General features: G+C 34.7%; 1 protein-coding gene across 3 annotated transcripts in view; it reads left to right on the top strand.

Moving 5' to 3' along the window:
• The window catches only part of LRP6 (LDL receptor related protein 6), a 126059-nt gene that overhangs the window by 97286 nt on the left and 12967 nt on the right, over positions 1-15806 (top strand). For all 3 annotated transcript variants that reach the window (XM_074357947.1, XM_074357946.1, XM_074357948.1), the window contains 5 exons: positions 31-221; positions 6975-7184; positions 9884-10009; positions 12301-12537; positions 13218-13328. In XM_074357947.1, coding sequence (XP_074214048.1) covers positions 31-221; positions 6975-7184; positions 9884-10009; positions 12301-12537; positions 13218-13328 — 875 coding nt within the window. The remainder of the gene's footprint in view (positions 1-30; positions 222-6974; positions 7185-9883; positions 10010-12300; positions 12538-13217; positions 13329-15806) is intronic.

Raw genomic sequence — 15806 nt, 5'->3', positions numbered from 1 at the left:
TAAACTTACTGATTCCTCCTTTCTCTTCAGGTATATGTATTTTACCAATCTTCAGGAAAGGTCTCCCAAAATTGAACGAGCTGCTTTAGATGGAACGGAACGGGAGGTCCTCTTTTTCAGTGGCTTGAGTAAACCAGTTGCTTTAGCCCTTGATAGCAGATTGGGAAAACTCTTTTGGGCTGATTCAGATCTCCGGCGGATTGAAAGCAGTGATCTCTCAGGTACTCAGGAAATGTGTTTCTTTATTTTGATTTGAGTTACTGAGATGACTCATAAATAGCATTTGTATTTTACTTCTATTGTATTATTTTTGTACACATTTCTTTACAGTTCTATTCACTAAAAGTAGTCAATATCCAGTTGTCCAGGAAGTACTTTCCTTGAACCATCAACACGATTACTCCGTCTCTTATCTAATAACTTGCCAGTTTTATTGATATGGGCTCTGTAAATAGTATATTTCTTTCTGTTGTTGTTTTTTGGTTTTGGGGGGCGGGTAATTAGGTTTTCTTATTTTTTTAAGGGAAGTACTGGGGATTGAACCCAGGACTTCATGCATTATCTAGTCATGCACTTTATCACTGGGCTAACCCTCCCCCTCATTGTAAATAATGTATTTCTAATACATCACTTCTCCTTGTCTGATATTTCTGCTCTATGTTGCGTTCTTATTATCTCTGGCCTGAATTCTAGCCCATGATTAGTCTCCTTCCTGCTGATTCCTACCCTCCCCCATTGAAAGTTTACACAGTTTTTAGCTTAGTTTTCTGAGGCATGGTTTGTAATCATATCACTACTGTACTGAAAAAGAAAAAAATTCAAGGTAGTCTCAGAACCTGAAGGAAAAAAGTCTAGTTGAACACTGAAGTTGCTCATTTGCCTTTCACAAACTCATCATCAAACTCAACTGATCTTAACATTCCTGGTGTGTTTTAACCAAATTAAATAATTTGTTGGTCTTCAGATGCACTTTTATTTTCTCATTTCCTTGCAGTCCTCTGTTTCCAATCATAGTTAATTCCTCTACCTCTAATTTTTGAAGTCCAAATACTCTGTGTGGCCTCACTAGTGATCAGGGAAATGAAATTAAAATAATACACTATTTATATCTATCAGAGTCATTAAATATGAAGTTGATTATACCCAACATTGGCCGGCATGGTAGAAACTGGCATGCTCTCATGTAGTTTTGTGGAAGTGGAAATTGGTGAGACCTCTTTGGAGGGCAATTTGCCCATAAATTTTCCCTTTCAGATTTCTACAACTGTCTTGTAGAAATACTGACCCAGTTATACAAGGGTATTTTCTGAGCATTATTTGTAATAGCCTATCACAGAGAAATACATTTTAGCATATCAAGTATATGGAATATTACAGTCATTCCAAAAAATGAGGTAGATCTTTGTGTACTGACATAGAAGGATGATTTTTTTTAATTAAGTTGCTTATTAAGATTTAGTTTTGTTTAAAAGTTAAAACTGTGTTATATATACACACACATACACACATACTTTATACTTTATTTACTGGCAAATTGCCTCCAAAAATGTATGTGTACTGTTAAGAAACATAAGGATATGTATGTTTTTATATTCCTTGAGAGATATGCAAACAAATGTATCTTGAGAAAGGTCTAGAAGTTTAACTTATTGGTATGTTAAGAGTATTTATTTCTGTATCATTTTAATTTTTATATGTTTGAATGCATTTGTAACTTTTTTAAAAACTAAAAAAAATCTGTTTTCAGTTTCAAATGCCTCCCTTCCATTGTGTCTTCTCTGGTTGTGAATGGTCATACACACACTTATGTGTATGCACATCCTTGACATAATATATTATTTCCCTTATCTAATCAACTGTATCTTTTATATCCCCTCTTATTTATATAATAGTTATTTAAATCAATGTTTTAACTCTTACTAATGTTGAAGGTGGGTTTTCCCCCTTTCCTTTTCTCTTTTTCTCTTCATTTATGATGTTTATTTTTTGTTATAAAAGGTTACATGTTCATTAAAGACAGTTTAGAATATAAAAAAAGAAGCAAATCAAAACACTGCCATTAAAGGGGAGGGTATAGCTCAGTGGTAGAGTGCCTGCTTAGCATGCATGAGGTCCTGGGTTCAATCCCCAGTACTTCCATTAAAAAATAAATAAGTAAACCTAATTACCTCCCCCCATAAAAATAATTTTTTAAAAAGCCTTATCATTATTAATGCTTTAATGAATTAACTTCCCTTTTTTTTCTATGCATGCTTTTTTCCCCCACCCTTCATTATGAAATGATTCCGACACAGAAAGTATAGAATTTCTGCCATCCAACTTTGTCAAATCTTAGTATATGGCCATATTGGCTTTTGAACCTCCTTTTCTCCTTTTCTCTCTTGGAAAAATAAAAAACATTAAGGAGAATTTTGAAGCCCTTGTGTATCCCTCCCCAATTCTGTTTTCTTCCTTCTTTCCCCACAGGTAACTTCTGATGTTTATTTTTCCATGCATATTTTGCTGTATGTGTGTATATATTTTTTTTCCATGTATACTCACACATATATAAGCTTTTTTTTCCACTTTTTAAATTTAATATAGTCTTATGTATTATGTCACTTGCTTTTTTTCAGATATATCATGGTTTTGAGATGATCCCTGTTGATCCACAAATCTGTGTCAAGTTATTTTCAATGCTGAATAGTATTTCATTGTATGATCATTCTATAGTTTCTCTTTTCTGCTATCTAAACTGCTATTTCCCGTTTTTTTTTTTTTTTTTTTTTTTTTTTTTTGCCATAAAATCAGTGCTGTGGAGGGGGTGGGTATGGCTCAGTGGTAGAGTGCGTGCTTAGCATGCCCAAGATCCTGGGTTCAGTCCCCAGTACCTCCATCAAAATTAAAAAATAACCCTAAAAAAAAATAAAACCCCTAAAAAATCAGTGCTATGGTGAATATTCTTATGTTCATATTTGAATATTTCTTTGTGGCCTAAACCTCATAGTGGTATTGCTATGTAACGTGGTATGTACATGTTCAACTTGAATAATTATTTCAGATTGCTCTCCAGAGTGATTATATCAGTTTAAAATCCCTACAGAAGTATATTACTTGGTATTATTAGACTTCTGAATTTTTACCAGTCCAATAATTTTAAAGGTGTATCTCATTATTAATAAAATTTGCATTTCTCTATTTTATATTGAGGTTAATGTATTCATTATTCATGTTGCTTTGAATTGCTGTTCATAGTTTTGCCCATTTTTCTATTAACTGATTTCTAGAATTCTTTATTCAAGATACTAATCCATCATCAAGTTACATGCATATTGGAGGAGAATTGTTATATTTAAAGAAGTCAGTCTTTTCATTCATGACTGTGGTGTATCCTTACATTTATATGTCTTTTCTAATCATTTTTAGTATATTTTTATACTTTATAGGAAAAGATATATATTACATTAATCTTCTTTTGTGATTTTGTGATTTACCTTTTCACTCTCCCAGTGGTGTCTTTAGATGAAAAAGAAGTTATTTTTAAAGCAATACAGTTTATTATTTCCTTTATGATTAGTGCCTTTTATGTTTATAATCTTTGCCTACTGCATAGTCACAAAGATATTTTCTTGTGATTTTTCCTAAAATTTTTCTTTTTAACTGTTCTCATTTTAGATCTGTAATTCATTTGGAATTTAGTTTTGTGTATGGTGTGAAGCGAAGTTAAAATTTTTCTTTCCACATCATTGTTTGACTCAACACCATTTCTTTTTAGAAGAACATCCTTTCCCCACTGTTCTCTACTTTCACCTTTGTTATAAATGAAGTGATTGTATTTGTATGAGTTGTTTCTGGACTCTAATGTTCCCTTGGTCGCTTTGTCTTACATGATACTATATTGTCTTAATTATTAAAACTTCATAACAAAGTTATCTTGTGGTGTATGTCTTTAGTAGTTCTTCAAGATTACCTTGGCTGTTGTTAACACTGCATTTCCATATACATTTTAGAATCAGCCTCTGAGTTTCCACCAGAAAGAAAAAACCTGCTAGAATTCTGACTGGGTTTGCTTTGAATTTATAGATCAGTTTAGGGAGAAGTGTTATCTTTATAATATTAGTCTTCTAAGCCGTAAACGTAGTACATCCCTCCATTTATTTAGAACTTTAGTTTACCTCAGTGTTTTATAGTTTTCTGTGTAGAAGCCTTGCCTGTTTTTTGTTGGAGTCATTCCTTGGTATTTGATGGTTTTGAATGCTAGTGGTAAAGAGTATTCTAAATTTTTAATTTACTTTTGGATGTGGCTGGAATATTGTTTCCTTTCTTCCTTCAGTCTGGTATACTGAGCTTGTTCCCAAGGACCTTGCTAAACTAGGATTTTCTGTGTTACAGAATCATTTGTCTACAAATAAGGGAAGTACTATTTCTTCTTTTCTAGTCCTTTTTCCTTGTTGCCTTATTACACTAACTGGGACTCCTAGTATAATATTGAATAGAATAATAGAATCCTTAGATTTTTTTGTTTCATTTTGTTTTCATTTTTCATGATTTGGGGGAAAGCATTCAATACTTTACAATTAGGTTTTATGTTTGCTAAGATTTTTCTGTAGATAACTTTTAAAAATCAGATTAAGGGAGTTCTCTTCTGTTCCTAGTTTGCTAGAATGAATCAAACTTGGCATGATACATTATCCTTTTTATATATTGCTGGATTTGATTTGCTAATGTTTTGTTTAAGATGTTTACATCTGTGTTCATGAGAAAGATTTTACCCCATAATTTTCCTTTCTTATAATATGCTTGTTGGAGTTTTGCCATCAAGGTTACATTGGCCTCATAAAAAGAAATGCTTCCCTTTCTTCAATTTTCTGGAAAAGGTTAGTATAATGTTAGCAGGGTTTTTTTTCCCCCCTTCCTTATATTTTCACAGATAATCATACCCTTTAGTCATGGAATCTCTTTCTGCTTAGTATTTTCATCCTCTCACAGAGCCTTTTATCCTGAGCTGCATTTAGTATATGCTTATTTTGTTGACTAATATATATGCATGTCTTCTCATTGTTGGTTCCAGTGTTTTATAATTGCCATCAAAGTAGGTCAGGTGCTTATCCTGTCTGGCTTCCTGCAGCAGCAGTGTTACCTCTCATTTTCCCCTGTTGTCCAGCGGAAGCCATCCTTCTGCTACCACCAACTGAAGTTTTGTAATCACTCTCACTGTTTTAAATTTAATTTTAATTTTCATCAAAGTAATACATGTAAATATAGAAATCAAATGGTTCTACAGGCATATAACAAAGAAACAAGCCTGCTGCTCGGCTGCTTCCTCCTCTCAGTTCCTGCTCGCAGAGGCATCCCTGATGGTTTAAAATAGCTTAGAGTTATTTTAAAGTAACCTAGTTAAAACTGCTGCTTTTTGGTTCTGCAGTTGTAGACATCACATTTAGACTTCTTTTGATGGAAGATAATGATTTTGCCATCTTAAACCATGTATCTCTAAAATACCCATATGAACTCTCCTCCCAGTCTCCCAGCATAGTTATATCAAAATTTTTAGGTTTATAATTATTCATTATTTATGGCTATGAAAATATTGCCATCAGCTACACTTCCTTCTGTAGCTTTTTTCCTCCCTGAAATTAATCTTGTCTAATGTAAATATTGTTTCAGTGTATACAGATGCATCAAGCAATCCATCTTTTTTTTTTTTTTTTCCAATTGAAGACATACCTTCTGAGTTTCATCATCTTGCGCCAGTCTGGATTTGCTTGCTTTCTTGTCCAGCTTCCTTTCACTGTTATCCAGGGAGTGTACTTGTCAGTCTCCTTGGTGCTGAACCTACTGTTACGCAGATTCTATTTCTTTGGTTAATTCCTTTTTCATAGTAGGACGTATCCTCTTCTAGCTTCTTGAAAAGAGGCTCATAGGAATTTAAAATTCTTGATCTGTTGTCTGTTTTCAACTTGTAAGTTCTATATCACTTTTCTACTCCTCTGTCCTATTTGTCCTCATGGGTTTATGCCTTCATTTTTTCACTGTCACCTTAGTAGATTTTTAAGAAGCAGCATAAGTAAACTTGAGTTTAACCCCCCATGGGGGTCTGAATGTTGACTTAGGCAGTACCTTCTCATCCACAGTATCTCCCCACATTTCTCCATTTATTAAAACTTGGCTTCGTGCTTACCTCTTTCCTGGAACTTCTCCTGATACTTCCAAAGTATTAAGTTAATGTCTTTCTTTGATTGAACCCATCACTTAAAGAACCATGAAAAAGTTTTATAGATGTTGAATGACTATTAGGAGGAAGAGAGAAGGAATGAATTTATTTGCTCTTTCTGAATAAGGGAGACTCACAGACGGTGGGGAGTAGGGCATAGATTTCAGCACACTGTGTGCAAGAACTTTCTCATGGTTCAGCAGTAGAATAGGTTGCCTCTCGACAGTCTGGATGTCTCTGTGTATGGGACTTGTAGAAATAATGTTTTATTTTGAAGTAAAGCTTGAACCAGGTAACCTATGAGTCATTTGTCCTGTGCTCTGAGTGGCCAGGTAGATGAGGGTGTTGTTCTTCACAGATGCTTTGGGCACGGAAGGCCAAGAACACAGAGCTCCTGGCCCACTACCACTGCTTCATCCTGAAAAGTACTGTTTTTATGTGTTTTAAAAAAATGTTAGAGATTTTCATAAAATTAAATTTGAAAAATGGACTGTGCTTTAAAAAATATTTTGAAAACTGCTCTAAGTTCATTTCTGCAGTTCTGTGAACTGAGTATTCCTGGGCTCTTGCTCTTGATTGCACTTGAATGTCTAGTCTGTTACCTGTTTTCTGGTTTGTATGTGTCTTTTCTCCTCAGAATGATTTCTAAGTTTTGTGGTAGAGAGCTTATCATATTTTCCTTCTCAGTAGTTTTGGAATTTAACTGGTTTTTAATAAATAGCTATTGAATATGTGACTTGACCCACATGAATCATTTCTGTTCAATGTTCTCCTTTCCAAGGTGCCAACCGGATAGTATTAGAAGACTCCAATATCTTGCAGCCTGTGGGACTGACTGTGTTTGAAAACTGGCTGTATTGGATTGATAAGCAGCAGCAGATGATTGAAAAGATTGACATGACAGGTCGAGAGGGTAGAACCAAAGTCCAGGCTCGAATTGCTCAGCTTAGCGACATTCATGCAGTAAAGGAGCTGAATCTTCAGGAATACAGTAAGTACTGCTCATTGTGAGATTCATGTTTGTTGTAAGAAATTCAGGTAAAATTAGGATGTATGTTGTGTCTTCTTACCTCTTTACCTTTAAGATTTTCATGTACTTTTATTAGTTTTGCCTTTTTTTTTTTTAACTTTTCATGTTTTTAAAGCCTTTTATTAAATATCTTCTCTCCATAAAAGAGGAGTGGGGGAAAGGAGTGGTCTTGCTCATTTAAGAAAACTTCCTCAGGTACAGCATAGACTCTGCTTGTCATGTCTTCTCTTTCTCTCCTTCAGACCCTTTAAGAATATTGGTATAAAGCATGTATTTCTTTTGTTCCATGTACACACCCCCAAGGTTTCAACAAAAACAAAAATTACATTTATATAGTGATGAATATAGTTATCATGGGAATAAACTTATTCTTACGCAAAAGCAAAACGAACTAAAAATTAGTGTATAAACTTAGAGAAGATCATGCTTGTTTTTTCCCCTCCTGGATAAATTTTTTAATTCTCAGCTGAGGAAAGTGGCCATAAATGACTTATTTTTTTTTTATCTTATTAAAAACTTTTGAAAGTGACTGGTCATCTTGGCCTAGTTAATATAATTTTTATATATATATATATATTCACTCTTGTTAGTATGTGTCTGTCATCAGATGTACCCTCATAGCAATCACTGATTATCATGATTATATCAGGAATGCAGATGTTAAATGGAAGACTAAAAAGAGAACTGTTGAAATTCCTTAACTTCTGGGCACAATGCTTTCGAAACAAAATGGAGTATGAAAGGAGGATAGAGGAATGAGATCACTGTAGCTTGTTCAGTGGTTGTCACTGTTTGTGAGCTTAGAAGTTAAGTTAGAGGTGTTTGAAATTTTTCTAGAAAGTCAGAATTGTCATTCTGTGTTACGACATGCAATCCGTGCTGAACATTTAGTAGAAATAAGGTAGTAATGATACAGTGGCTATTTATTCAGTTAAATATATAAATATTTCACTGCAGAAAAATCTGAATGGAGATTTTCAGAATTTCAGGGGGAATTTTTTTTTATAATTCAGCATTTAAATATGGTTTTATATTTAGGAAAAGTGGGGTTTTTTTTTTTACCAAATTTCTAGTAACATTAAAGAAAATGAGTTTGTTGTTTATCAAAAGTGTCATGGAATTAAAAGGTTGAGAAACATTCTGTAGGTTGTACTTCTGATATGAGGACTAATGTCTGTTTTGGGGCATCTGTGCTCATTCGTGATAGCATACTTCCTAAATCTCATCAACACACTGAAGCAGGACTGATGTGTAATTGAGAAAAGAGGTAGATAATAAATGGGTGGCTACTTCAGATGTTGGTATTCTGAGATGACAGCTGTTAAGCTGCTTTTGACACAAGCTAAGTAGAAAAGTCAAAGCAATGATTTCATTAAATGCAACTTATGAGATGGACTTTGAAGTGTGCCTGACACTGTATTTATTTAATTTAACCCAAACGTGGGGAAATTAAACACTTATAATATTGCACGTTATTTTTTGCAGTTGACCAAGCAGATAATTTGGAATGTCTCTGAGAGGTTAAGGTCATGTGAATTTAAGTTTTTTCTTCTAAGAACTCTAACTTTCAGTGGATTCTTCATTAGAATGTACTTTTTGAGAAAAATTATCTTACCTCTCAGAAAGGTAGAATTTCTGAATTAAAAATTTTTAGGAGACTTTTTAGGCGGGGAGGATATAGCTCAGTGGTAGAGTGTGTGCTTAGCATGCACGAGGTCCTGGATTAAATCTCCAGTATCTCCATTAAAATAAATAAATAAATCTAATTACCTCCTCCCAAATAAATACATAATTTTTAAAAAAAAAAGAATAGTTTTTATATTTTACATAGAATAATATTCAGGTGTCAGCATTCTCCCTAGCAGTTTTTTTAGTTTGAATAATCAGCTTTTCTTTTTTTTAATTTATTTTTAATTTTTAAAATTCTTTTAACTTTTTTTTATTGAGCTATAATCGTTTTACACTGTTGTGTCAAATTCCAGTGTAGAGCACAATTTTTCAGTTATACATGAACATATGTATATTCATTGTCACATTTTTTTCTCTGTGAGCTACCATAAGACCTTGTATATATTTCCCTGTGCTATACAGCATAATCTTGTTTATCTGTTCTACATACTGAAATCCCAGTGTGTGCCTTCCCACCCGCCGCCCCCTTGGCAACCACAAGTTTGTATTCTATGTCTATGAGTCTGTTTCTGTTTTGTATTTATGTTTTGTTTTGTTTTGTTTTGTTTTGTTTAGATTCCACATATGAGCGATCTCATGGTATTTTTCTTTCTCTTTCTGATATAATCAGCTTTTCATATTCACAAAAATTAACATGAACTGTACCATTACTCATTACTTTACTTAAAATACTTAAAAATATTTTATGTATAAGTATGTGGTTAGATACAAGTGTTTTGTGGTTTTGAATTGTTTTCCTCATTTTCTTGTAGATTGTGTAGGGATGGGGTGAGGAATTATATTGTGTGGAAGTAAAGTCCAAGGTGATTTTACACTGGATTTTCCTGATAACTCAAATAATTGATTTTGACTGGCTGTTTTTCCTTATCCCTCCCCTCCCTTCATGCCTCCCTCCCTCCCTCCCTTCCTCTTTCTTTCTCTCTCTCTTTTTTCCCTTCCTTTTTTCTTTCTCTTCTTTTCCTTTCTTGCAGGACAGCACCCTTGTGCTCAGGATAATGGTGGCTGTTCACATATTTGTCTTGTAAAGGGAGACGGCACTACAAGGTGCTCCTGCCCCATGCACTTGGTTCTGCTTCAGGATGAGCTATTATGTGGAGGTAAATGTGTTACCATTTTCTTGTGCAAGTCTAAATGCCAGTTCACGAGTACTAAAACTTAGTCTAGCATTCTACGATTTGGCAGTGAAATTGCTTTCTCCTAACTTGATCGGTCACGTGTATTTCATTCGCCTGCACTATACTAGGCTTTTGGATTTTCTAAGTGAATCTTTCATGACAGGTGATAACCTAATCCTGGGACTAAGGCAAAAGTGCCCTTATTGGGGGAAACTCCTACTATATTTCCTAGTAATAAAGTAGCTTTTTCCACCCCAAAGTGTAACAAGGTGAATTAATTCTACCTCCCATATATCTCCATTGAATTCTAGATTCTGTCAGTTTATGCATCATTGCTGGGAACGTATCCAGTGAAAAGAATACTCTTTTGTTCGACTCTATCAGCAATTCCCTGTTGTTTTTCTTATTTATCTAGCCAAAAAAATTTTTCGTTTTAAAGATACCACTGAGTAGTAATAATGTTGTAGTGAAATTAGTTCAGTTACTCGTGGGAGCATAACAGATCGGTACATTCCTTTGTTAAAGCAGTATGGCAGCATCAAACATCATTGTAATATTTATTCCCTTAATTCAGAAATCTTCCTCTTGGGGATAATTCTAAGTTAATTCAACTGAAGGAGAAAGACTGTTCTCTACAGTGGCAGAAGCTTAAGACTTTCTAATGATAGGAAAATTAAGTAAAATAATGAGTTTATATAGTTATTAAACATTATGATCATCAACTGATGTAAAAATGTAGCCAAAATTTGGCTCAAGTGGCAAAAAATTATTAAAGTAATGTTTTCTACTATGATGAGAACTATGTAAAAAAAGTCTGTGAACAGAAATTAAAAGGGCTTACACTCAAAATATAAAAATTATTAAGATGGTATTATAAGCATATTCTTCTAAGTTTCCTTTAGGATTTTTTAAAATAAATAACATGTATTGAGTAGCAGCTTTGAGGCACTCTGCTTGGACTGCAGGAGATTTGAAGATTTTTGACAGCATACAGTTTAGTTGGGGAGATCAGATAAGGGAACATTGACTGCCAATGGTCAGTGCTTTGGAAAACACAAGTAAAAGTTAATTCTTTTGCTTGAAGTATCTGTCCCCCAAAAGAGCAAGCATTGTACAACAATGTGAATATGTTTAATGCCACTGAACTGTACATTTTAAAATGGTAAGCTTTGCTATGTATATTTTACCACAGTTGAAAAAAACAAGTGTTTCTATGTCAGAGCGCTAGATTATCATTCTAGTAAGGCAAATCCCAGAAAAATTTGCCTTCGTGTGATGATAACATAGATAAAACTGAATCAAGGATACCGCCTTTCATTTACAAAATGTTCTTTAACAGTGAGTTTTTATTCATATTTAGTGATTGTTTTTAACATGTGTATTACATGAATAGGCAGCGTGTTTTAACAAATGTATGCAATGGTCTTACCAGCACCCAAATCAAGACATACTGTTGTCATTAAGAAAAGTTCCCCGTGTCCTACCAAGCAGCCAGTTCTCTTCCAGAAATAACCACTATTCTGATTTCCACCCCATGGTTTAGCTTTGCCTTGAACTTTATGTAAGGAATCATGATGTATGTATTCTTTCTGTGTCTGGATTCTGTGCTTATACAACATTTTTGAGACTCACCTGTGTGGTGGACCATATCGGTAGTTTTTTTTTCTTTCTCGTTTTATTGCTGCATAGTGTGTTTCATTGTATAAATAAGCCACAATTTATTACTCTTATGTTGAGGGACATTTTGTTTTCAATTGTTTGTTATTAAGAGTAAAACTGCAGTGAATGTTTATGTACAAGTTTTTTGTATGTAATTTAACATTGATTTTACAGTGGAGGTAAATGAAATACAAAATCAGAATTCCTCTCCTTGTCCTTCAAGACGTGTTTTCATTTGAAAGGGGTTCATGGACCATTCTTTGGGAACCCCAAAGGCTAGAAAAGTTATGAATTCTAAGCTAACTTGAAAATATTTGGATGTTAATGATTATAGTGATTTATTCCTAGGTTATGTGTGAGATGATAATGGCTTGCAAATGTAAAAATCCTACTTTAACTGTATGAGAAAACCTCTGCCTTATAGTTTTGCAAGTTAGTGAAATCTAAATGAAGTAGTATAAAAATTATATTTCTTTTCTGGGTGAGATAAGTTTCATCTATTAAGTGTTTTGTGGATGTTAATTATTCAGTGAGCTTTACTCAGGTGTGTTTGTACCTCTGTGTGACTATGTTACTGTGTTCTTGTCACTCCCCTCCCCCTTGTTCACTTGAAGAACCCCCAACGTGTTCTCCTCAGCAGTTTACTTGTTTCACGGGAGAAATTGACTGTATCCCTGTGGCTTGGAGATGCGATGGGTTTACTGAATGTGAAGACCACAGTGATGAGCTCAATTGTCCTGTGTGCTCAGAGTCCCAGTTCCAGTGTACCAGTGGCCAGTGTGTTGATGGTGCACTCCGATGCAACGGAGATGCGAACTGCCAGGACAAGTCCGATGAGAAGAACTGTGAAGGTATCTGAAATTCCTAGGCCTGGTTACAGAGTCCTTTTTCCGTTCAGTTGTGTGCAATTCAGAGTATTGCTTTGGCTCAGTCAGTGGTAGATTTGAGGTTTTTCAAATACGTTTGACTTTATTATTTCTAAACATAGTAGCATGTTCCAAGTTGTTTTAACTTATTTAACATTGTGTAAGATTTATAGACAGTAATAAGCTTTGCAAATTGAAAAATGAGGCCAAAAGATTAGACTGTCAGTGTGTAAAAATAGTTCCTGTTTCCAGTGAACTCTGAATTAGTGGATTTATTTATTACAGTGTAAAATAATCTCATATTTTCTTCTTTCCTTCATTAACCTTTAACACAGTAAAAAAAAACAAAACAAAAGAAACCAACAAATTCTCTGGAATTTTTTAGTGTCCAGAAATGCATGTAGAATTCTTGATTTCTTAACAGAATTGATAGTGAAGGATAAAATTCAATATAAAGAACAAAATAGGAAATTTCCTGCTGGATTCCTTTTTCTTCTCTTTCCTCTCTACCAGTTGAAATCCCCAGAGAATATTTTTAAAGTTTTCTCTAAAAGTCTAATTTGTTTTTCATTTGTACCCAGAAAGCACTTTCTGACTTTTGCCAGAGTTTGACTTTATATGATAACAAAAATAAGAAAACTATGTGTGTGTGTTTTTTTTCTCAGTGCTTTGTTTAATTGATCAGTTCCGCTGTGCCAATGGTCAGTGCATTGGAAAACACAAGAAATGTGATCATAATTTGGATTGCAGTGACAAATCAGATGAACTGGATTGTTGTAAGTATGGCTAAGACCTTGTTTATTACTCTTAAGGGAGAATTTTTAAAGTAGTTTTCCATGAGGGGAGGGTATAGCTCAGTGGTAGAGCGCCTGCCTAGCATGCACAAGGTCCTGGTTCAACCCCCAGTACCTCCATTAAACATAATAAATAAACCTAATTACCTCCCCCGCAGAAGTCTCTACTCCAAAATACTTTTGCTTTTCTTTATGTGTAAGATTCACTTAAAACCAGTATTTCCTTATTAAGAAATGTTATTAATGTTGATCTAGTTTTTTTGTACCAGGGATTTTTTACATTTAATAATTTCTTAAAGACAATAGTTTTCTTACACACAGAAATCTTCAGAGAAACAGTAAAGCATCAGATAAGAATAAATACTGTTTTGCTAAAACTAAAGTTAGGAAATTCTCAAACAGTTTGGATATGTGGAAATCAACCAGTGGTCTGAACATCAGTCTGTGTTTAATGTCTCTTATGTTTCCCTTGACAAGTTCCTGCTAGTCTCTCAGTGATTTCAAGAGCTTCTTTAAAATGCAGCCTGAGGGTACTTGATCTACCATACGCCCCCAGGCCTGGAGACCGTAGGCTGAACAGCCTGTAGATTCTTCAAGGTTCATAACTATTGACTAATGTCCTAACGTAAGATATGTCCCAAATCGACAAACGTCTTTCTGAGTGGAATTTAGCATTAGCCAGGTCTACCCTGTCGAAACTGGTTTTGTGAAATTTAGACAGAACGCATTTTGAAACTCTTTAATCTTAACAAAGACGTTAAGCTGCTATTTTTTACAAAATTCAAATGGGATAATCACTAAGACTTTTAGAGTCTATTCACTTATTCAGCAAACATGTGCTGAATGCCTGCTCTATGCTGAGGATACGTGGTACCTGTACCACGTATCTCAAAGTCCTCTGTGGTTGAGGTTGTAGTAAGAGTAGGGGTTTTAAAGCCATGCAGAGGTAGATTTGAATTTTACCTCCACCTCTTACCAGCAAATTATTTGCTCTTGTTAGACCTGTTTCTTCATCTTTAAAATGAAGATAATTTTCAGCTTGGTGATTGTGGAAAAATTAAATGATTTAATGTATATAAAACATACATCATGGCTCTTAGGAGGTACTATTGATAAAGCAGTGTGATAAGTGATATTAAATTGCTGATAGAGATCTGAATAAAGAAGACAGCGGTCAGGCCTTTGGGAATGAAAGTTCATCAAGGAAAACTCCTTAGAAAACTGGTCCATAAGATAGAGTGGTTGTTGACCAGTGAATCAGATTAAGTGGAGGGATTGCATTACAGGCAGAGGGACTAACCTGTCCTGCTCAAAACCACAGTGAAACAGGCACCTTTGAGAAATTATATGTAAATTGGACTGCCAAAATATAGGCCACTGTCTTGAGGGGTGTCAGCAAGAGATAACGTATTTACATGTGAGATCATGAAGGACTTTACTTTTCCTCTAAAGAGCCTAGACAGTGTTCCAGAATAATGGAGAGCCATTGAAAAACTTAAGTGAACGACTGGCCTGGCTATGTAATTGTGAAAGCCGTAAAGCAGGTGGCTTGGAGGTGATACTATAGGCAGGGAAATCTGTTAGATTGGTTGCTTTCCATTTTTTTTTTTTTTGACCACATCAAGAGGAATACAAAAATGTGGGTGCACACATAAAGAAACAGAAGTATTTACCCATGTTGTGTAGAACACATTCTGAAATTTTGTTTCAATATGCTAGTTTCAGCCCACTAAATTGTTTCCACCATCTGATGACTTGCAGCCTGTAATTTTAAAATGCTTTTAAGAGGCTGTTGTAGTTCCAGCAGAAGATGATGAAGGTCTGAATCAGGGGGAGCAGTGGTGGAAAGGAGGGAATGGGTAGATTTCTGAGTTATTTCAGAAACAGAATAAAAAGAGTTTGGTAACCACTTAGAGTTGATAAGTTTAGGTTGACTCGCAGGTTACCTCATTGAGTGACTGGAGTCATAAACTGGAATATACAGCAGAGACGAAGAACCAAAGGTCATTTTATATCTTGGCTGTGGATATATCATATTTAGCTGATGTAGGTTTTTTATTAGTTTATTTTTGGTGTTTTCATTTAATTTAAATTCCTTTAGTTTGCCACAGGTGCCATCATTCATTTATGACCTCCTTCACCCCAGGAGTATAGGAAACACTGACAGATGATGGTGATGATGAGTTCAGTTTGGATTATGTTGCATTAAAGTTGCCTGTTGGGTATCCCACTGAAGCCATTCAGAAGGTTGTTAATTATATGGGTCTGTAGCTCAAGAGAGAGATTTGGGCTTTTCAATTTATTAATAATTGAAGTTGAGGCAGTAAATGAAATCTCCTAGGAAGAGTAACTAGAGGAGGGAAATAGCAGGGGGCAGGCAGAACTCTGGGAAGCACCTGCACCAAGGGGGCAGCCAGAAGAGAATGAAGCCAACAAGAGGAAATGGAACGGATAGCAGAG

Source organism: Camelus bactrianus, chromosome 34 (assembly GCF_048773025.1).
Source record: "Camelus bactrianus isolate YW-2024 breed Bactrian camel chromosome 34, ASM4877302v1, whole genome shotgun sequence".
Taxonomy (NCBI): domain Eukaryota; kingdom Metazoa; phylum Chordata; class Mammalia; order Artiodactyla; family Camelidae; genus Camelus; species Camelus bactrianus.
Note: the sequence above shows the minus strand (reverse complement) of the source record. Positions and strands in the feature narration are given on the sequence as shown.